At 41.1% G+C, this 20,894-nt stretch overlaps 1 protein-coding gene across 1 annotated transcript; it reads right to left on the bottom strand.

Annotated features, from left to right (window-relative positions):
* Nucleotides 1-12,741: 12,741 nt before the first annotated feature.
* On the bottom strand, nt 12,742-13,306 carry N7495_001182 (uncharacterized protein; the record flags this gene model as incomplete). The annotated part of the gene is given in 3 exon segments (XM_057203852.1): nt 12,742-12,754; nt 12,766-13,051; nt 13,117-13,306. The coding sequence occupies 3 exon segments, from the start codon at nt 13,304-13,306 to the stop codon at nt 12,742-12,744; spliced, it is 489 nt and encodes a 162-aa protein (XP_057067925.1).
* Nucleotides 13,307-20,894: the final 7,588 nt, after the last annotated feature.

Raw genomic sequence — 20,894 nt, 5'->3', positions numbered from 1 at the left:
TGTGGGATTCCAATGCTGACTAAAATAGACTAACTGTAAATGGAATCGGGCCTTTGACACACCCCTTCAGTTTTCACCCCTCCAAGGTGTAAACTGGCCTTAAACATAGGGCCGATTTGGGCTGTTGAATCGCCTCAATTCCCTCTAAAAACGCAGTCTATATCCTGATTTAGGCAGTTGATGCTCTAAATCCTCTGAATCTAGGGGTAAGACCCTAGATTAGAGCAGTTCACTTATATCTTCCAAATTGAGAAGACGAATCCAGGCGTCAAATCTCTGTTTTGGCAAGATTTTCGTGAAGCCATCTGCCACCATAAGCTTTGTTGGGACCCATCTGATCTTAATACGTCCTTCCTGCACCTCCTGGCGTAGCCAGCTGCGGTGTATGTCTATGTGACGTAGCTTGGTCTCAAATGCTCCCTCTTTAGTGAGCAGATCAACTGTTCTCTGGTTGTCGCAGTCGAGAGTTATATTGTCGTATTCCATTTCTAGTCCAACATGGACTAGTACTCTCTTCCACCATACCAGTGTTTTGGCTGCGTCCGATAAACCAAGCAATTCTGCTTCGGTAGTGGACGTCGTCACCGTCTTTTGTTTAGACGCCTTCCAATCTATAGGGCCGCCGAAGAGCATGCATATCATGCCTGCAGAGCTCTTACGGTCTTTATGGTCACCATAAGATGCGTCACTGGCGATGGTTAGTGCCGATGTGCCTATAGATTGGTGGGTTGCGTTGTTGGTCTGATCCTTATTTCGGCCGAAATCAGGGTTAGAGGTGTCATCAGAATGGTGTCCTAAACCATATCTAAGTGCTCTGTTCTTGGTGTGGAACAGATAAGTGATTGTCCTATCTGCCGCAGCAGAATGCTGCGGACCTGGGTTCTGCAGGAATTGGGCTAGTTTAGTAGCTGGTTTGGCTACATCAGGCCTGGTTACAGTAGCTGCATACTATATTGAACCAATCTTTTCCTGGTAGAGTTTGATCGCATCAGGCGACGCAGTTCCTTCATATGGTAAGAGTTCTTCAATTGGCATTGGTGTAGCCACTGATGGTTGGTTATTTAGGCCGAAACGGGCAGCCATACTATCAATATAGCTGTCCTGGCATAGCCAGAGCTTACATTGTTTACGATCGCGTACAATGCGTATGTTCAGGAACCACTCTGCGTCGCCGTGATCAGTCAGTTCCCATGCTTTTTCGAGTTCCGATTCAAGCTGCCTTGCGTATTGAGCTTTTGTCTTATGGCTAGCAATCAGGAAGTCATCAACATAGAAGAATATTATGACTCCGTCGCCTATAAAGACACATGGATCCTCTAGTAACTATGTAAGACCTAGGCCTAACAGGACTCTAGAGGCCTCCTTCTGCCAGAGCTTTGGTGAGACGCGTAATCTATATAGTGCTTTATGGAGGTGCCAAACTTAGCCATTGGTGCTCCTGAAGCCAGAGGGAAGCTCTGTGTAAACCTCCTTATCTTCAAGGAAGCTGTTTAGGAAAGCTGCGACAGCATCTCTTTGACGTATATCTAGATCGAATGTAGCTATTATTGCGAATAGCATGCGTATAGTTTTGATGGCTAGTGTAGCTGAACGTTTCTCTTTAGTAGATATCCACTCTATATCTCCGCGTACGCAGATACGAGCTTTACACTTCAGGAGTAAACCATTCTCATCAAACTTGTAAGCATATACCTATTTCAAGGGCAGAATCTGCTTTAATCTATCGTTTGGCCTTGGGACGACTAAGAATGTGTGCTTTTTAGTAAGACTGTCGATCTCCTTTTACATTGTAGTATTAAACGCATCTTTAAACGCATGCCCTTTTACCTCCTTGAATGTGTTCGGAGGTGGTGGAAGGTCGTCTCTATGCATCTGGCTCGCTGGTTTCTACACCATTCTGGTATAGAATGCATGGTAATAAGCTTTAGATTGTGTCTTAAGCTTATCTGGATCCTTATCTGGCCGCAGCATAAGCTGTGTAAAGTAGGCATCATCTCTCTTGGTTAGATGGCGAATATGTTTACCAGGGATAATGTTCGACTCGTCTAAGTCTAGACCAATCTATCGGAATTATGGTTCACTATCTTGAGTAGTAAATAGGGGCGAATCCCCTTTAGTTGGCTCTATAGGAGCCACCCCCACCCCTTGATTTGGCACTAAGTCTAGCGAATCTGGTGAATTCGGTATGTCGTTAGTTATATTAGGCTCGATTAGGTCTTCTGGGAATGTCCTAGGAATCCAGTCATGTTCTATTGGTGTAGGGTATTGTGGTGTATTTGGTCCAGGATTTCGGCCGAAAAATGGGTTTTCGGCATTGATGGATACACCAGACTGGTTGCTTTTTCTAGTAAATGCGTCAGGTTATTGAACTGATCGAGCATCGAGAGAGAGGATAGGACTATTAGTATCCTGATCAGATAGATATGAATGGTCAACTACTTATGTTTTAGGTAACATCTCCTGTAAATTGGTCTATAGGTGGGTTTGTAGGACTCCAATCTCCCTCTAGAGGACGTCGTCAGCCTCTTCTTTAGTCAGGATAACTGGCTTAGGACCAGAAAAAACAGGCATCTCCACTAGCTTATATGGTATAAAATCAGCTGTATATCGCCTATTCTCGTCGAAAACGATGTCTCTGACTGGCCTGACTTGACCACCCCTTGAATCTGGAAACCAGATTCTCCAGACATTAGATGCCATATATCCAACAAGGAATCCAATCTCTACCCTTCTCAGCATCTTGTCTGATTTCGGAATCTTTTGGATTCTGCAGTAAGCTAGACTGCCGTATAGATGTATGTTCGCGAGATTCGACTTAGGTAGTGTTGTTCGTTTATCCTATAGGTCTGAATTAGCGTATTTACGCGCCTCTTCCTAGGGCACTATCCAGGAACCATTTGCGTTTATTGGCGTATAATTTAGTATGTAAACCGCAGCCTTTACCGCCTCTGGCCATAGGCTGATGGGGAGCTTTCCTTCCTCTAGGAGGGCCCTGGCGCGTGTAATTATGATGCCGCCTGCCTGTTCAATTAGGCCATTCATCTCAGGATGTCCTGGAATTGAATGCGTCACTATAATACCTTGATCTGCCAGAAACCGCTCTATAGTAAGGCCTGCAGCTTTCTCATTATTATAGTGGAATGCTCGAATGGGTAAATTCCACCAGTTTTTCAGGAGTTCAATGAAGTGTCGAATCGCATCATTTATCTGGTTCTTTGTATGATAGGTGAAGACCTAATAGAAGTGGATTCCGTCAACGTAAAAATGGTAAATCCAACGCTCTTTATTATACACGATTGATATTTAGATCAGGTCTAGAGAGATCTGTCCGAATCGACCATACCTATGTCCTAGATAACGTCTAGATATCTGTCTAGGAGCTCTAGTAAGACTATAAACAGAGCATGGGCTCTGTATTTGGCTATTTATACGGTTAGTGACTGGTTCAGTTGAGTCTGGTTGATCGCTTAAAACGACTCTGTCAACAAGCTTAGGAAGCTGCTGTATAGCATCATGGTGTAAATGACCTAGACGATGATGCCAGAGCTCTGTTGGTGCCTTAGATTCTAGTGGTTTTCTGGAATCCTTGCCCATATATGCATGCTTTTCCGCCGAAAAAATCTCGTCGGGTGTCTCCTTGTCTGTCTCTTTATCTGAATCTTGTTCAGCTAATGATGGCTCCATGATCAATAAATTTGGGTTATGAATCCTTTGAATGGCTAGGACAGGTGTCCCGTCCCTATTAATAAGATAGTCTTTCGAAGGCACCCAATCGCCTCCTTTGTCGTTCAGGGCGTAGTAAGAGAGTAGATTCAATCTAAACTCAGGGCTATAGAGGACATTTGACAGGATGATTGATGTCGATTCCTTGGTTACTGGATGTATCCCTTTGACTTCGCATTGTCCTTTACTAAGGGTTTCAACCTCTCCTAATCCTAGTTGAAGGGTGTCTCTTCCATGCTCGAAATTGACGAATGCACCTAAGTTGTTGCAGACATGCGCACTAGCGCCTATATCTAGCACCTAGCTATCTTTCTGGAGCTCCTGACCAGACTGGGTCAGGAAAGCTGATTTCTATAGAAATATAGAGTCTATAAATGCACTAGAGAGGTCTGGAATAGTGTCTAGAGTATCTGAAACTGTGTCTAGAGTGTTCAGAGTATCTAAAGCTATGTCTAGAGTGTCTGAGATTATAGTATTTCGGCCGAGAAACTGGTCTTCGGCAGTGCCTGCGAGCTGTATACTGTCGCTTAAATCGGTAGCATAGGTAGTTTGAGATGCGAAAAACACTGGTTTTATAGTATAGTTAGCAGTGTGGTTTACGGCTGTAGATTGCCTAGCTAGCTCGGCTGGGGTATTGCTGGTGTTGGTGGATTCTTTCAGTTTAGTGTCGATCCACTGTTTCCAGCCTAAATCCCCGTCCAGGGCCTGTTTTATCTTCTGTTTCATGCCAGCATTTGGCTTTCTGCTGCCTTTACCATTTAAGTTGAAGCACTTATCGACAGGGTAGCTACAACCACATAGGCATGCCCTATCTTTAAATGGTTTTGCTTTCTGCTCCTATAGGAATTGAGCTCTAGCCAGAGCTTTCTTCCCTTGACCAGGGGCACTAGGTTGGCCAGGAGCATGAGGGGCAGGAGCATGAGGGGCAGGAGCACTGGCTTAGCCAGCTGTTTCCTGGTGTCCTTAGAACATCGTGAACGCTCCCTTTAAGATGGCTGGCTGCTTTAGTCTTTGGTTCTGGTAGGTGGTTTTGAAATGATCTAGAAGGCGACGCATAGAGATCTGCTCGCGATCAACTATAATCTTTCCATGCCAGGACTGCCACCAGTTTGGCAGTATATCCTTTACCAGCTCTAAAAAGAGCCACACAGCATCATCATTCTTGGCAGCTGAGACGCCCTCAACCTCTGCTTTAAGGCGCGAATGCTCCCATTCTTTAAGCCAGGCGCCAATATCGGCGCCAGCTATAGGTGGAGTAACCGCAAAGTTGTGCCAATGGTAGAATACCCTGGCTCTGTTTGTTGACGAGATACTATAGTGGTCATACAAGAATTTAAGTCGCATAAATGGTTCGTCATATTATAAAACGAGACTCTGAACATGTGTATCTAAGTGCTTTAGGATATATTCATTCACAGATTCAATTGCTCGCTTCTTGGTTTAGTAGAATAAAAGACGGAACTTATAATCCTCTACATCGTCCTTCCAGTCCTGTCGTAACCAATCATACTCTTTACGATCCATGTCGAGTTCAAGCATTGGTTTGATCGGGTAGTCGCGTGGTTCTGATCCTAGGACTGGTCGTTCAGTCCTAAGCTCTGGATCGCAGTATTCCCATACACCTCCGCCAGTGGCTACGGCTTTGACTCGCCTATACCACTGCTGCCATTGAGAGGCATCTTTCAGTCTTATATCGCCGGACATCGCGGACACAGTCTTCAGTCTCGTTTACCCTTAAAATATGCTTTTCAAGGTAAATTGTCGGCGAACCGGGCTCATAACTGTCAAATGGAGGTCGACTACTAAGGAATAGTGGATTCTAGTGGGCAAATAAGAACGCAGTATGCGTACCAAAGTGTGTATGTGTATAGATTATAGAATGGAGGAATCCTATTATGGGATTCCAATGCTGACTAAAATAGACTAACTATAAATGGAATCGGGCCTTTGACAACCAGGATTCAACCTGTTATAATACCCCCCTCCTATTCTCCTGTTTTCCGGGGTCCATTCGAAGTCGTAATTAGTCTGTATTGTAGTTCAAAGGTGTCGAGAGCTATATAGTTTTCCATTGCGTCGATAGGTTCCCATGTCAGTTCTGCGTATCCTCGCCATTTCACTAATGCTTCCCTCCGCGATCCACGTCCAATTTTTCGTGTCCTTGCTTGTAGGATCTCTTCAATTTCGTATTCTAGATCTCCTTCGACTAACAGCGGAGGCGGTTGCGAATCGTCCACGATTTGTGACGGTAACGGGTCCGTTGCCATGGGTCTTATTAACTCAACATGGAAGACAGGATGTATGCCGCTTGGCATATCCAGCTTCACTGTATGAGAGGATGGCACTTCTAGAACTATGTATTTGGCGTGAAGCCAGTCTAGTTTCTTTAAAGGCCGTATTGTGCGTATATTCCGTAGGTTTAGCCATACTTTATCGTTGATATTATAGACTGGAGCGGCTCGTCTTGAACGATTCGCTTGTTCCTGTTGGCGTTCTTAGGCGATAGCCATCGCTGTATTTGCCTAATCGGTGGCGTCTCGTAGCTGGTTCGTGAACATTTCCGCTGCGATCTCTGGTCCTCTCTCTGCTTGGACTTCTATCACTTCGACTAGATCGACATGGTATCCGTGTGTGAAGAAGAATAGAGATAGTCTAGTAGAGGTTGCGTCTTGGTTATTGATCGCCATAGCTACGATAGGTAGTAAACTTGCCTAGTCGTCCTATACATACATAGTAAAGGCGCGTAGAATTCGTTCGACTTCTTGATTTGCGCGTTCCGTAGCTCCATTAGTTTAGGGGTGGAATGTGGTAGATAATCGGCGTCAAATCTTTAGCTTTTCGCACACGATTCGCCAGAACCCCTCTACAAACTATGGGCCGTGGTTACTAGTGATCGCTATCAGTAAACCATGATATATATAAATATGCTTCATAAAGATATCTACAACGCTTTCCGTAGTAATACTATATATATCTATTAGGATCACTCCTTTAGATAGCCGATCAGTAATTACTAGACAATTCGTCGCTCTTTCTTTCCTAGTGGGTGGAAGTTCTATGATGAAATCTATGGATAGTTCGGCCCAGATTCGTTATGGAATCGGTAACAGTTTAAGTAGGCCTTGCTTCGAATCTCTCTAAATCGTGTTTCGTCCATAAATGGTGCAATTCCTTAAGAATCTCTATACATTGTTCGTCATTCCTGGCTAAAAGAATCTACGGGCCAGTATTATATAGGTTGCGTCCCGTCCTAGATATCTAGTTATATAGGAATCGTGGACCTTCTAGATCAAGGTTGTGCGTAGTAGTTTATTATCTAGAATCTATGTCCTTTTCCTAAAGCGTAGAAGATTTCGTTTATCTAAGTCATACTCGGATAGGCTTATTTTCAGGTTCGATTCGGCAGGGATTCGTCGGTCTCCCTTTTCAAGTGCGAGTGCGAACTACTAGTATATTTGATCTTCCTTCCGCGTGTTATTCCATGCTTCCTATGTTTCTGCTTCTTTAAACATCGCCACTAGTATATCAAAGAGTATACAGGCGGCGGGGTGGCAGGGTCGACCCCGCCACCCTACCACCCGACGAACTTTTCGTCTTATCGGCCAATAAAAACTCTGTATTTCATTTTTTGTGGGTAATATGATACATCATAATAAGTTTGTCGGGGAGCTAAAAAAAAAGGTCGTCGGGTAGTGGTAAATAGCCATCTTATGTGGTAATATGCAAGATTTGACTTATGGTGCTTCAACCCTACCACCCCGCCACCTAGCTTCAATTTTCGATAATTTACCAGGAATTTGTAAAATGTTTCTTCCTTCATTCAACAATAAAACAGTCAACTCAATTCAGATTTTGATAATATAGATATAATTATTAAAGGAATTCCCAAGAATAATACTTTGGAACTGGTTTTAGGAACTTATTATCATTTTTTGGAGTTTTCATCTAAAATTATAAAATTTCATAACAATATATCTATATCTGTATATATATCTGTAGACTGTATCTATTTACATCTCAGTCCTTGCAAATCGATTCCTATCTTTTACCATCTTTTACTGATCCTTACCATTATTTACTAGATTTTATGATTTCTTGAAACATATCAACTATTATCTTTCCAAATTAAATATAATATCTTTATAAATCTTAATTTTAAGGATATCTGTATAAAAATAAACATCTTAAATAGTCTTTTCTTAAATCACTTGATATCAAAAACCTTAAAATTAAAATATTAAGCACTAAGCACTAATCACTAAGCACCATTATACTACTATTGTAACAGGTTGAATCCTGGTGAACTATCACGTGGTTGTACCACGTGACCCACCAACCGCATACCTCACGATTCCACCCCGAATTGTTTACGTTCTTCAAGGATTTTGTAAACAGCATGTGCCTAGCTAGTTCTGAATTCAAGATTAGCTTTAGCCCTTCACAGCCATAATTATAAAGATTCTTAAGAAAGTGAAGGCAAACAGAAATGAAAAAAAAGAGAAATCTGTATAAATAGAAGAGAATTTGTGGGTTCATAAATTGAATTATGAGAGATCATATTCTTAGAAATTAAGCGATATATATAGAGAAGTATAAATAGATAAAAAAAGCAAATACCTAAATCTTCAGTCTAGTAAATAATGGTAAGGATCAGTAAAAGATGGTAAAAGATAGGAATCGATTTGCAAGGACTGAGATGTAAATAGATACAGTCTACAGATATATATACAGATATAGATATATTGTTATGAAATTTTATAATTTTAGATGAAAACTCCAAAAAATGATAATAAGTTCCTAAAACCAGTTCCAAAGTATTATTCTTGGGAATTCCTTTAATAATTATATCTATATTATCAAAATCTGAATTGAGTTGACTGTTTTATTGTTGAATGAAGGAAGAAACATTTTACAAATTCCTGGTAAATTATCGAAAATTGAAGCTAGGTGGCGGGGTGGTAGGGTTGAAGCACCATAAGTCAAATCTTGCATATTACCACATAAGATGGCTATTTACCACTACCCGACGACCTTTTTTTTTAGCTCCCCGACAAACTTATTATGATGTATCATATTACCCACAAAAAATGAAATACAGAGTTTTTATTGGCCGATAAGACGAAAAGTTCGTCGGGTGGTAGGGTGGCGGGGTCGACCCTGCCACCCCGCCGCCTGTATACTCTATATCAAAGTCTAAAGGTGGACTTGGTTTAGTGCTATTATTATAGATCGTTACTGATTCGAAGAGTTTCCGGAAACGATTCGTGAGCCTCTTATTAGAGATTCCTTTAGGTTCGTCTTGTCCTCGCCGGGATAGAGTATCTGGTTAGATCGCCTGTTTCCCGGGTCGATATCGTAGCTTAAAGTCGAATTCGGCCAGGATGTCTGCCCATCTTATTTATCGTTCGCTTAGATCCTGCGCCTTATGAAAATATCGTAGATTTTTGTGGTCTGTTAAGACCACAAATCGCGGGACCATCTTTAGCTCTAGCTTCTATTCCTGTAGCGCATAGATAATAGCGAGTAATTCCTTATCGTGTATCATATAATTAGTCTCTATAGGTAAGAACTTACGCGAGAGATAGGCGCATGGTCTTAGCGTCCCATCTTCTTATCTTTAGGATAAGACTGCTCCTATCGCCCATCTAGATGCGTCTGTTTCCACTATTATTTCGGTGTCTTCTCGGAAATAAGCCAATATTGGTGCAGAGATAAAGAGGTCCTTTAGGGTCTCGAATGATTCTTGTTTCTCCTTGTCCCATTTAAATATTATATCTTTCTTTGTCAACTACACCAATGGTGTAGAGACGTCTACGAATCGTGGTATAAACGTCTGGTAGAAGTTAGCGAATCTAATAAAACCACGTACTTCTCGGATATTAGTAGGTGCTTCCTATAGCTTAATAGCTTCAACTTTCTTTAGGTCTATATATAGACCTTCTCTAGCTTATATGATGAACCCTAGGTATTTTATAGAGCTCTATTCAAATTCAGATTTCTCGATATCGTATTAAAGTCCAGCATCTCTTAGCTTTTAGAGCACCTCGCGTACTTTTCGTCTATGATCCGTGATCGATCCGTCGGAGTAAATAATGATATCGTCCATATATACTAACACAAACTCGTCGAGAAATTCGCGTAGAACTTCATTGATATACTATTAGAAGGTTGCGGGAGCGCTAGTCAGGCCAAAAGGTATAACTAGCCACTTATAGAGCCTATATCGTGTTCGAAACGCTATCTTCCATTCTTCGCCTTCCTATATTCTGATCTTATAGAAAGCCGCTATGATATCGAGTTTAGTAAACCAGCGAGCCTTCGACATGTTTCGTAGTATTTCTTGAATCAGAGGTAGGGGGTAACAGTCCTTAATGGTTATAGAGTTTAACCCTCTATAATCGATATAGAATCGGATACCTCCACCAGGTTTTCGTACTAATAACACTGGTGAAGCTGCTAGCGATTTACTGACTTGTATAAATCCTTTTCCTAGTAGATCGGTAAGAGTTTTTCGTAGAACTAATAGCTCTTCTCTATTCATTCTATATAATGGCCTATAAGGTGGTATCGATTTATTACTATTTCTATCGCGTATCAAGGATATCTTATGATCGATCCCTAGGCGATGGCTCGGAAGCTTATCTGCTTTCTCCTAGCTAAAAACATCTAACTAAGGGAGATATTATGGGGGAAGTTTAGCTCTCAGATCGGTGAATTTCTTAGGTTATAGCGCCTTATCGATATTATCTATAGTCATTTTAGCTATTCGGAGGTGGTCCGGCGACGAAACGCTATCGAATAGTTCTTTGATTTCTCCCATAGATGATTGCTATACTTTCAATCTCTTTACTTTTGTTGGACCGATTAATGGGTCGATATGGTTCTAATAACGAATACGCTCTCTATTTCTCGAATAGATATCTAAATACCCTCGTTTCGCAGCATAAACTCCGTCGACATCTTTTAACCAAGGCGTCCTAAGTATCATTTCGTCTAACTATCTTAGAATGATATAGGCAAAGACTTTCTACTATTATAGTCCATTAACATCAAGATCGAAGTATATAGCCTAAGTGATCCGTCCTTGATTCTTAATGACTCTATTCAGGATTCGTGGTGGAATCGGGATACATAGAAGGTTAAGAGATTACACTAGGTGTCCGCTGATAGATATATAGCTATCGCTTCCGTTATCTACTAAAGTCTTCGCGAATTAAATTCTATTAACTCTAGCATCAATATAGAATAACACCTCTTTCTTTAGCAGCTTCTTAACCCCCTTCTGCTCCTGCTTGTGGTTTAGTGTAGGAGCTAATCTTTTCCCGAATCATTCTCCGCTTCCTCTTCTTTAATCGCTAGCGAATACTCCCTTCTTTAGGGGTGGCTCGATCTTGGTTCTTCGACTACTATATTCTGTACCACCACTTGGTTCGGATTCCGTGCGGGTAGTAAAGGGCATACGCTTTACCAACAGTTGTCTCGACCATATTGTAGACATCTCTTTTCTATATAGCGACGTTGGAGTTCTTCTTTCTCGACCTATTTTACATATTTTCCTATAAGATATTGATCCTCTTTACGAACCTATCCCTTTTCGTTCACGAATCGGGACAAATTCGTCTATATGGTATTCGTGTTTATTGTTAGAGTCTAGTCCATCCTATCCTCTATAGCTGTGGTTGATTAATCTCTTTAGATTCGCTAGCGAGTAGATAACTAGCGTCTGCCTAATACAATATTTAGTATCTCACTATTAGTGTCGATTTCGTGGAGCCGTATGATAAGACCTATAAAATCATAGGGAACACCACAATTCATAAGCGAATTCGTTATATCTTCGTTAAGAGCATTTAGTAAGAGTTGTTGTTTTACTTCGTCGTGCTATTCGGTTGCACCAGCATCTACGAGCTCTCTTTCTAACTAGGGAAGGAATCGTGAAAAAGGCTAGTCGGGCTTCTATTTAAGCTAATATAGACGCCGAGCTGCTCGTGACCGAGCGTTAGGGTCCCTATACATCCTCTCAAGATATTCTAGAAGCATATATAGGTTACCTTCGCTTCGTTGTGTCTTCATAAACATTCCGGTGTTCTTGGCGGCCATTTTCTCTAGGCGGGAAAATATATAGAGGAATTGCTCCTATAGGGTACCGATGGCAGCTCCGTCTACTAGCAATTTGTTCTCTATCGAGATTCTCTAGGTTGGCCAATCAGAGATGTTTCCTATATATATCGCGGGGTCGGGGAGACGAGGGCGAGGTCGTCGAATCTGGTTATTATCGCTGGTTGATTCGATTGGTATCCCTTATGGTTCCGTGGGTGGTTCGGGAGCGGCTCGCTCCTAGGACCGAACCACTAATTCTTCGAGTCTTCTAATTCTCTCATCGGTACTAATACTTGTCTGACTGATGTGCTGCATCAACGTCCTGGCCTACTCGGGTGGGCTCGACGGTTCGCTTACAGTCATGATGATGAAGATATTCGTTTTCTTCTCGTGTTTGAATCGGATGCTTTCCGTCTTCAATTCGTTTATCGGATGCTCAACTAGATACTTTCTAAGAGCGATTTCGTATTCGTAGGACGCTCAATTAGATACTTTCTAAGAGCTTTTCGTATTCGTTGGTATGCTCGATCGGATTCTTTCCGAGAGCGATTCGTTCGTCTGTCGTATATGGCTCGATCAGATACTTTCTGAGAGCGCTTTTCTTATCGTCGGTCGTGGGTTTTACTCTCGTTAGAGGAAGGATTTTGTATGTGAAGGGCTAAAGCTAATCTTGAATTCAGAACTAGCTAGGCACATGCTATTTACAAAATCCTTGAAGAACATGAACAATTCGGGGTGGAATCGTGAGGTATGCGGTTGGTGGGTCACGTGGTACAACCACGTGATAGTTCACCAGGATTCAACCTATTACAGTAATTATCGAAAATCATGAGCCAGCTAGGATTTTTCGTATCAGAAAGCCAGTGGTGCACACGTCCGATCACCTCCTTGCCCTCTAAAAGCTTAGAGTCTTGTACTTCAAAAATGATGCCTGCAATTGACCGAAAACTATCTATAATTGTAGCTTCGCTTGTTGCATTAAGCCAGAAGACTGAGCCATAAAAATCAGATTGCGACTCGGCGTAGGTGAGAGCAAGTCGAGTCTTGCCGATGCCACCCATCCCACCGAGAACTAGGCATGGTTGACGTTGAGCTCCATTTAAATGCTCTTCCATTTGATTAAGCTCAGAGACACGGCCAATAAAAAGCTCTCGTGCGATAATTGGTGCTTTCCGGAGACAGAGACCAACAGGCCTATGGAAGCCGAAGTCCTCCTTCTGCTTAATATCTAATAATAGTTAGCCGGAATATTTAATCTTGGTAAACATATCTTGAATCATACACACTGCTTACCGAAGTTCTGGGTCTCCGCATTCCATTGATTTCCATTGCTGTTGTTGATATACTGCCTTCCGCTATCGCTGTTGCTGTTGTTTATCTGAGTTCTTGTACCACTGTTCAGGGGATGTGACGGTATTTGAAGAGATTTTATTCCTTTTAAGAAACTTTTGCGTTCGATGTTTTGCTGCGTATCGGCAGGCATGATCGCTTAGCGGTTGAAAACAGCTTTAATACCCTTAGTGATCAGTTCATGAGCGAGTTGTCGGAGAGCTGACTGAGAGAAAGGCGGGGTAGGCTGTCTGCCTTATAAGGTGGCGATGCACCTTCCTCGTGATTGATAGAGCATGCATGCTAGCGCCATAGATACTACATATTCATGATTAAATTATCTAATATGATATATCATGCGTCCATAGTTCTATTTTCAGGACCTCTATCAGCACTAATTACTCCACAAGCGTTGACACTTGCGGCAGGTATACTGATAACACTTTCGATGACCGCAGCCGCCGAACGCGCAACAATATTACGGAGTTATTGTTATTTCTATCTACCTCGTATTTTCGCTTCTGATTTGATTAGCGCTGGCACGGAACTCAGGCACACACTAATGCAGGAATATGTAAGTGATCACGCCTAAATATCCAATGAATAATCAATTCATAAGTGTGTTAGCCGGTACGCCTAGGGATCCTAATCACTTAGGTAAGGACTGTTAACCTATCTATAAGCAGCCACATCATTTTTGGTTAAGAACTGCCGCCCATTCTTCTCCATCAAGTATTCTTTCGCTGTCAAAGATACCGCTTTTGAGCATCCGACATATCTAGACAACTTCCATTCCCTATCGCTATAACCTTCAAGAATGGCTGAAGTGATTGGCACCATCTCTGCGGTCATTGCACTTATCGAAACTTCTATAAAATTTATGATAGTGCGAAGAGAGATATGTCGCTCGCTTAGCGAGCGTAGCTAGCTAGTCGCTCGTTACTGAGAACAGTGAGCTCCAACAAACCGCTACTCAACACCGTAGAAAATCCACCGGATGTAGTGGATGCTACGATACTGAATATTGCGATTGTTGTGAAAGTCTGCTTTTTCATTGATGAAAGAACTAGCTACTTATAGTATATGGGTGCCCCTCTGCCCTGGACGAATGTCAACATTCGTCCGAGACAGAAGAGACGGTGAAGACGGGACATTACTGTCGCGAATGCACATCGCTCAAGGGTGTCGTTTGCGATGAATGCATATCGTTCAAGGATGCCGTCATATACTAATCTAGTTCCAGAGTCACTGTCTTGGCAGAAGCTTTTTCGGCCGAAATACTTTCCGTCTGTTGATGGCCTTGTTTCTCGGCTGTCGCAACAAGATATCAAATTATCTGAGATATTCGAAACGGTTCGACGACGGCTCCCTGTCATTCTCCAGACCCTCGCTACATGCAAAGAAGACCTCGAAGCTCGAAAAGACTCGATTCCCAAAGATGTTTGTGAAGCTCTGGACACTACACTTTATATTTGTCAAATAAAAGCAAGAACTTGGTGGAAATCTTTCAGAAGGTCGTACCCGGCGAGAGTGACACAAGAGAACAGCGATATTCGAAAATCCTTCGTAGACTCGGTAAAGGGAACAAAGTCGAAGAGCTCATGCTAAGTCTTACTAAAGAGGTTCAGCTCGTGACTAATCATAATGCGGCCAAGTCTGCCAATCAGAGCCAAAATGCAGAACTTAAAGAAATTATGGATGAGATGAAGTCTTTTATCTCTAGGCCAGGAGAAGATAACTCAACAATGAATTTCAGTACCGGAGGTGGAGCACAGACGAATAATGTCCAACACGGCAGTGGGAACTTGTATGCAAACAACGGCGAGGGAAGACTGTTGCGACAGCCGAGAAACAAGGCCATCAACAGACGGAAAGTATTTCGGCCGAAAAAGCTTCTGCCGAGACAGCGACTCCGGAACTGGATTAGTATATCACGGCATCCTTGAACGATATGCATTCATCGTAAACGACACCCTTGAGCGATGTGCATTCGCGACAGTAATGTCCCGTCTTTACCGTCTCTTCTGTCTCGGACGAATGTTGACATTCGTCTAGAGCAGAGGGGCACCTATATACTATAAGTAGCTAGTTCTTTCATCAATGAAAAAGCAGACTTCACAACAACCACGATATTCAGTACTATAGAGACCACTACACTTGGTGGTTTGTCTATGGTGTTGAGTAGTGGTTCGTTGGAGCTCACCGTTCTTAGACAAGATATTCGAATATCGCTAAGCGAGCGACACTGATCAGTTCTTACTCTTAGAGAACCTTTTCTCACTCCTAATTTTGTTTATAGATCAGGGAACTAAGAACCCATCCTTTTCTTTGATCAAAGACCACCACCTCCATCATCCCTTTTTGAAACCTCCACCATGGCTACTCCAGGAAGGCCCCCCGACTCAGAACACGACATAGAACACCTAAACCCAAGAACTCCTATGCGATAACATCCAACACCCGGCCAATACCCTATCTCCCTAACACCTCCTATACACCTTACACCTCTTGATGAGATCAAGGAACTATTCAGACCTATAGAGGAAGAATAGAAGGAGAGAGTCGCACAATTCGACCAAAGAATGAATAAAGATCCTAATAATGCCTCACTCCTTAAAGTTGCTGAGTATATCGAGACTGCGATGTTCCTCTATATATAATAGAAACTTTTCAGACGAAGACTATGGTACCACTTTATCGCTGACTTCAAATTCTTTCCTATAGAGATATAGGAAAAAGTTCCTATATAACTGAAAGCATATATTCGATAATACCTTATATAAGGAGGAGTATATATTAAGCCATCGCTCCTAGACGAGCTAAGCCAAGTACTCTTCGACCTCGCGTAAACACGTGAAATATATAACTAGACGATGGATAAGATTAAATAATCTCTTATTGAAGTTATTCCAAATAACCTAAATCAAGTTAATATAGAACTTAAAAGGATCAAGGACGAAATGCAACAATCAGCGGAAAATAACGAAATACGATAACTATAATAGGAAATAGAACAAGAGGACACCACGTCAATTTATGTCCGACCAACTCGAATAGATAACCCGTTTTCTACTTAAGACGCCCGGCACCAGGAATATACGTAAGGAAACCTCCGATATCCGTTATTACCAGGACCTAGAGAAGTCACACCAGGAGCGGAGTATTATATAAAACTTCCACTAAGCCAAGATCATAGTAATAGAGGTCCACCACCTTTTCAACCAGATTAGGAAACATAGAATAAACAACGACCTAAAAACATATACCTAGAACCATAACCAGACCCGCAACGAATAGATTACTCGAAGGAAGTAATAAATATCCGAAAAACATACAAGAAAGAGTAATAGTATAGTGGCTTAGAGGACTCATTCAACCTGAAACTCGCTATCTTTAAAGACATCTGCCGATACTCTGGTTTACTACTAGAGGCATACAAAAAAGCGCTTTTAGCAATGTTTACCAGCTAAGCCAGCGAATTCTATTATACCTATAGCTTATCTTTAAAGTCCTTTACAGAAACATATAGTCGAATCAAGGCATACTTTAAGAGTCTACTTTATATGACCTAGAAGATGGTCTAATAGAACAATATCTCACTCTCGAAAATAATCTAAGAAAATCCGTCGTAGATAATCCTATAGTATTTTAAATAAATAACTGAATAATTACTTAGAATTCGTCTAGCACTTAGTCAATATATATAAAACAAAGAAGGATTTACGTAAAAGCTTAGCATCTATTACCAAAATATCCCGGCTTATCAAAATATACTTTCTATACCATAGTCTGATCCGAACGTGATGATTATAAGTCTCAAGACATTAATCGCGGCCTACGAAAACGCGCGCTAAAGGACTCAACAATATACCTAGGACATATTAGATAAAGCATGGATTACTAATCGAACCTTCCATAAGAAATAGAGACCAGATCGACGGAAGCAGGTTACCTAGAAAAGAGACTCTTTATCTTCACGAGCTAAAGGAAGATACTAGGTCGATAGAAAGACAGAATACCGATCATGGGACCATTCACCAGAGGAACGCGTAGTAGCCAGGAAACGATATCATGAACAATTCACTAGAAATAATGGATCTAGAGATTTTAAACGATAGTTTCGACAATATATGGTTATATATAAAGGTAAAGAACTCGATATTAAAGCCTTTAAAACTACTATTTCAGACTCTAAATCTAAACCTAAATCAGAATCCGAATCCGATGAATCAAGTAATAATAATAATAACTCCGAGACATTCCTAACAATATTTAGGCCGGTGCTAATATCAGATATATAGATCTAGCATAATTAACTCATGAATCAAGCTTATCTATATAGAATAAGCCCTTATATCCAAGAGTCTAAGAGCGATCTATTTATATACACTACTACCACATCGCGGTATAATTCAGACATCTTTTATAGTATTCTGATCGATATAGGCGCATCCCGAAACTCAATAACTAGGTATAGTCAATTTCTAGCTTTATAGAAACTAGAACCTAGTATCCAACTCGATAAATCGACCGCCGGATAAATCAATGTTTAATTCAGCATCGGGACTAGTAGATCAATCGGATCAATAGATATCAAAACACCTATAGGAATAGTTTAATTCCACGTCGTGAATATAGATACGCCATTCCTATTATGCCTCGCTGATCTAGATCGTCTAGGGATCTATTATAATAATTTATAAGATGTCCTAATAGGGAAGACAGGCCTTCGGATACCAGTAAAACGACAATTTGGGCATCTATTCCTTCTCTAGAAAATAGCTCCTATATATATTATAGCATTTGTTCAAGGATCTACCGAATATCTGTTAATAGATACTAAGTTACGCAGAATTCACCGACGACTAGGGCATCCTGCCGTCGCCCGCCTTGAAGCAATTCTGAGTAAAGCAGGATATAAGGTAGAGAGGAATACGCTTAAGTATATCACCAAGTTTTACGAACATTGCCAGAAGTTCGGGAAATCACTAGGACGATTCCGATTTATCCTTCAAGATAAGGACGGCGACGCATGTTTCAATTATAGCATCATTATTGATATAATAAGTATCGATGGAGATCTAGTTCTTTATGTTGTCGACGAAGCCATAAGCTTTCAAAGTAGAAGATGGTTATAAAAAGGAAAAGGCATAACAGCTAAACATATATGGGAAGCATTACAACTCTATTAGATCGATGTTTACCAAGGACCCCTAGATAATATCATAAACAACGCAGGAACCAATTTCGATAGCAAAGAATTCAGATATCTTGCAAAAACTATAGGAACCACAGCAAAGATAGTTCTAGTCGAAGCGCATAATTCTGTGGGAAAAGTCGAGCGATACTATGCTATAGTACAACAAGTCTATAACATCATTAGACAAGAGCTTAGTGACTCTATAGGAATAGGGGAAGCTAATGTTGATAAGGAACTAGCTCTCTAGATGATATAGAAAGCGATCAACGACTTGGTCGGACCAAATAGTCTTATCCCTACACTACTTGTTTTTAGAGCGTTTCCGCGACTCGCGGAGCTAGACACCCCATCGCCAATAGTTATATAGCGCGCTACAGCTATTACAAGAGCGATGCAGGAAGTCAAGAAACTATAAGTAAAACGACAAATTCAAGACGCCATGAACATGCGAAATAGACCTATCATAGCTGCTACACAAGGATTGCCACTAAATTCTCCTGTTCTTGTCTAGAGAGAAAAGAAGAAAAAATGGACAGGGCCATTCCCACTACTCTTAATCGACGGAGATATATATGTTATCGATAGCAGCGTCAAAGGCCCAAGATCGTTCCGGATAACTATCGTGAAGCCATTCCTAGAAGAAGACCAGCAAACCAATACGCTACTAGACGCATAGAATAATGGTATATAACATAATAGTCCAGATACACAGCCTAATATATAGCCTAATATATAGCCGTATAAGGATCCACCATTTAGCGTCATCATCAACAACAGAGGCAGGAATTTATAACAACCAAGATATACACAACATCTGAAGCGCCAAGAAGACGAAGACATAGATAAAGAAGATTCGGAAGATGAAATCAATACTATCTTCCTGAACACCCTAACACCAGACTTTCGCGCCTCTCGATAAAGCGAAATCAATAGATTACTAGCTAAAGGAGTCTTCAAATTCATGCCTCGAACAGAAATGCCTAAAGGAATTCGACTCTTTAATTCCAGGTTCGTCGATGAGATCAAAAACGCAGGAATAGATTAAGCGAGAGAAAAGTCACGACTCGTGGTATAGGCATATAATAACCATAGAAAAGAATTTGTTCTAACCTAAGCACCTACGATTCAATATGTTAGCTAAAGAATAATTCTATCTATCGCTGCGATGCGAGACGATTCAGATTTATACCTTCGTGATATCTTATAGGCATATATACAATCGATATCAGACTTGAACTAATAATTCTATATGCGACCCCCTACTAAATTTGGTTTACTAAAGGACACCGTCCTAAAAGTCTTAAAGCCCCTTTATAGAATCCCGGAAGCAGGCAATCATTAGTTTCAGACATACCATAAGCATCATCTTGAAAAGCTAGGAATAGAGCAATCCACCTATGATGCATGCCTCCTCTATAGCAAGAAACACTTTGGAATTGTTGGAATATAGATAGACGACACTTTAATCCTCGCGAATACTACATTCATTAAGAAGGAAGAGGACGAACTATAGAAGGCGTAGCTTCTATCGAAACCGCTTTAAAAGCTTATAGAGGTCAATCCACTTGAATTCAACGGCAGCATCATCCGAAAAGGCAAAAACAGGATTATAATTTCGCAAATCGATTAATACCGACGCCTAAAGACCATCGCCACCAAAATTGTTTTAAAGGATGTATATATCTCTTAACACGCTCGTGGAGCTTATATCGCATCAGTTTACTAACCAGAAGCCATATATGACTTATCCTTTTCAGCTTAAGTCATCAACCTAAAAAAGGAAGATGCGGAGAGATTAAATAGGCGCATCTAATAGCAAATCGATAATCAAGCGAGAGGACTTCACTTTATTAAGCTTCAAGAAGACACGCTACAGCTTATCGCATTCGTTGACGCATCATTTGCAAGAAATCATGATTTAAGCAGCTAGATCGGATATATCATCACTATGGCTGATGGATATAGACAAAACCAGGTCATTAATACCAATATCCTATACTGGTCATCCATCAAATATCATAGAGTCACTAGGAGTGTGCTCGCCGCCGAGCTATATACCATATCACATAGAGTAGATATCGCTTTCGTAGTCAACCAAACCTTAAATAAAATCCTGCGTGCGGTGGAGCATTTACCCAGAATTCCCCTAACACTCTATATAGACTCACGCTTAGTATACGATATAGTCACACGTCTCGGGACTACATAAGAAAAACAACTTATGATCGACATCATGGCACTACGTCAAACATATGAACGACGCTAGATAGAGCTCAAGTGGATCGCAGGAGGATCAAATCCTGCCGATGCGATAACGAAGGAGAAGTGTGGAAACGCACTAAAGGAGTTGATTGATACAAATCAGATCGACTTAGAGACCCTTGGTTGGGTCGAACGTTAAGTTTTTCCTACTACAACTTTTACGAATTACGGCCTACATGATATTTATACACCTAAATTGGTATAATTGGCATCGCGTTCTACACAAAATGATGAAGCTTGTTTCTCTATTTTTAATGACATTTAGAGTTGCTCCAGTATT

Source organism: Penicillium taxi (assembly GCF_028828555.1).
Source record: "Penicillium taxi strain IBT 34144 chromosome Unknown utg000001l_segment0_segment0, whole genome shotgun sequence".
Classification (NCBI taxonomy): domain Eukaryota; kingdom Fungi; phylum Ascomycota; class Eurotiomycetes; order Eurotiales; family Aspergillaceae; genus Penicillium; species Penicillium taxi.
The sequence above is the reverse complement of the archived record's forward strand: the minus strand, read 5'-3'. Positions and strand labels throughout refer to the sequence as shown.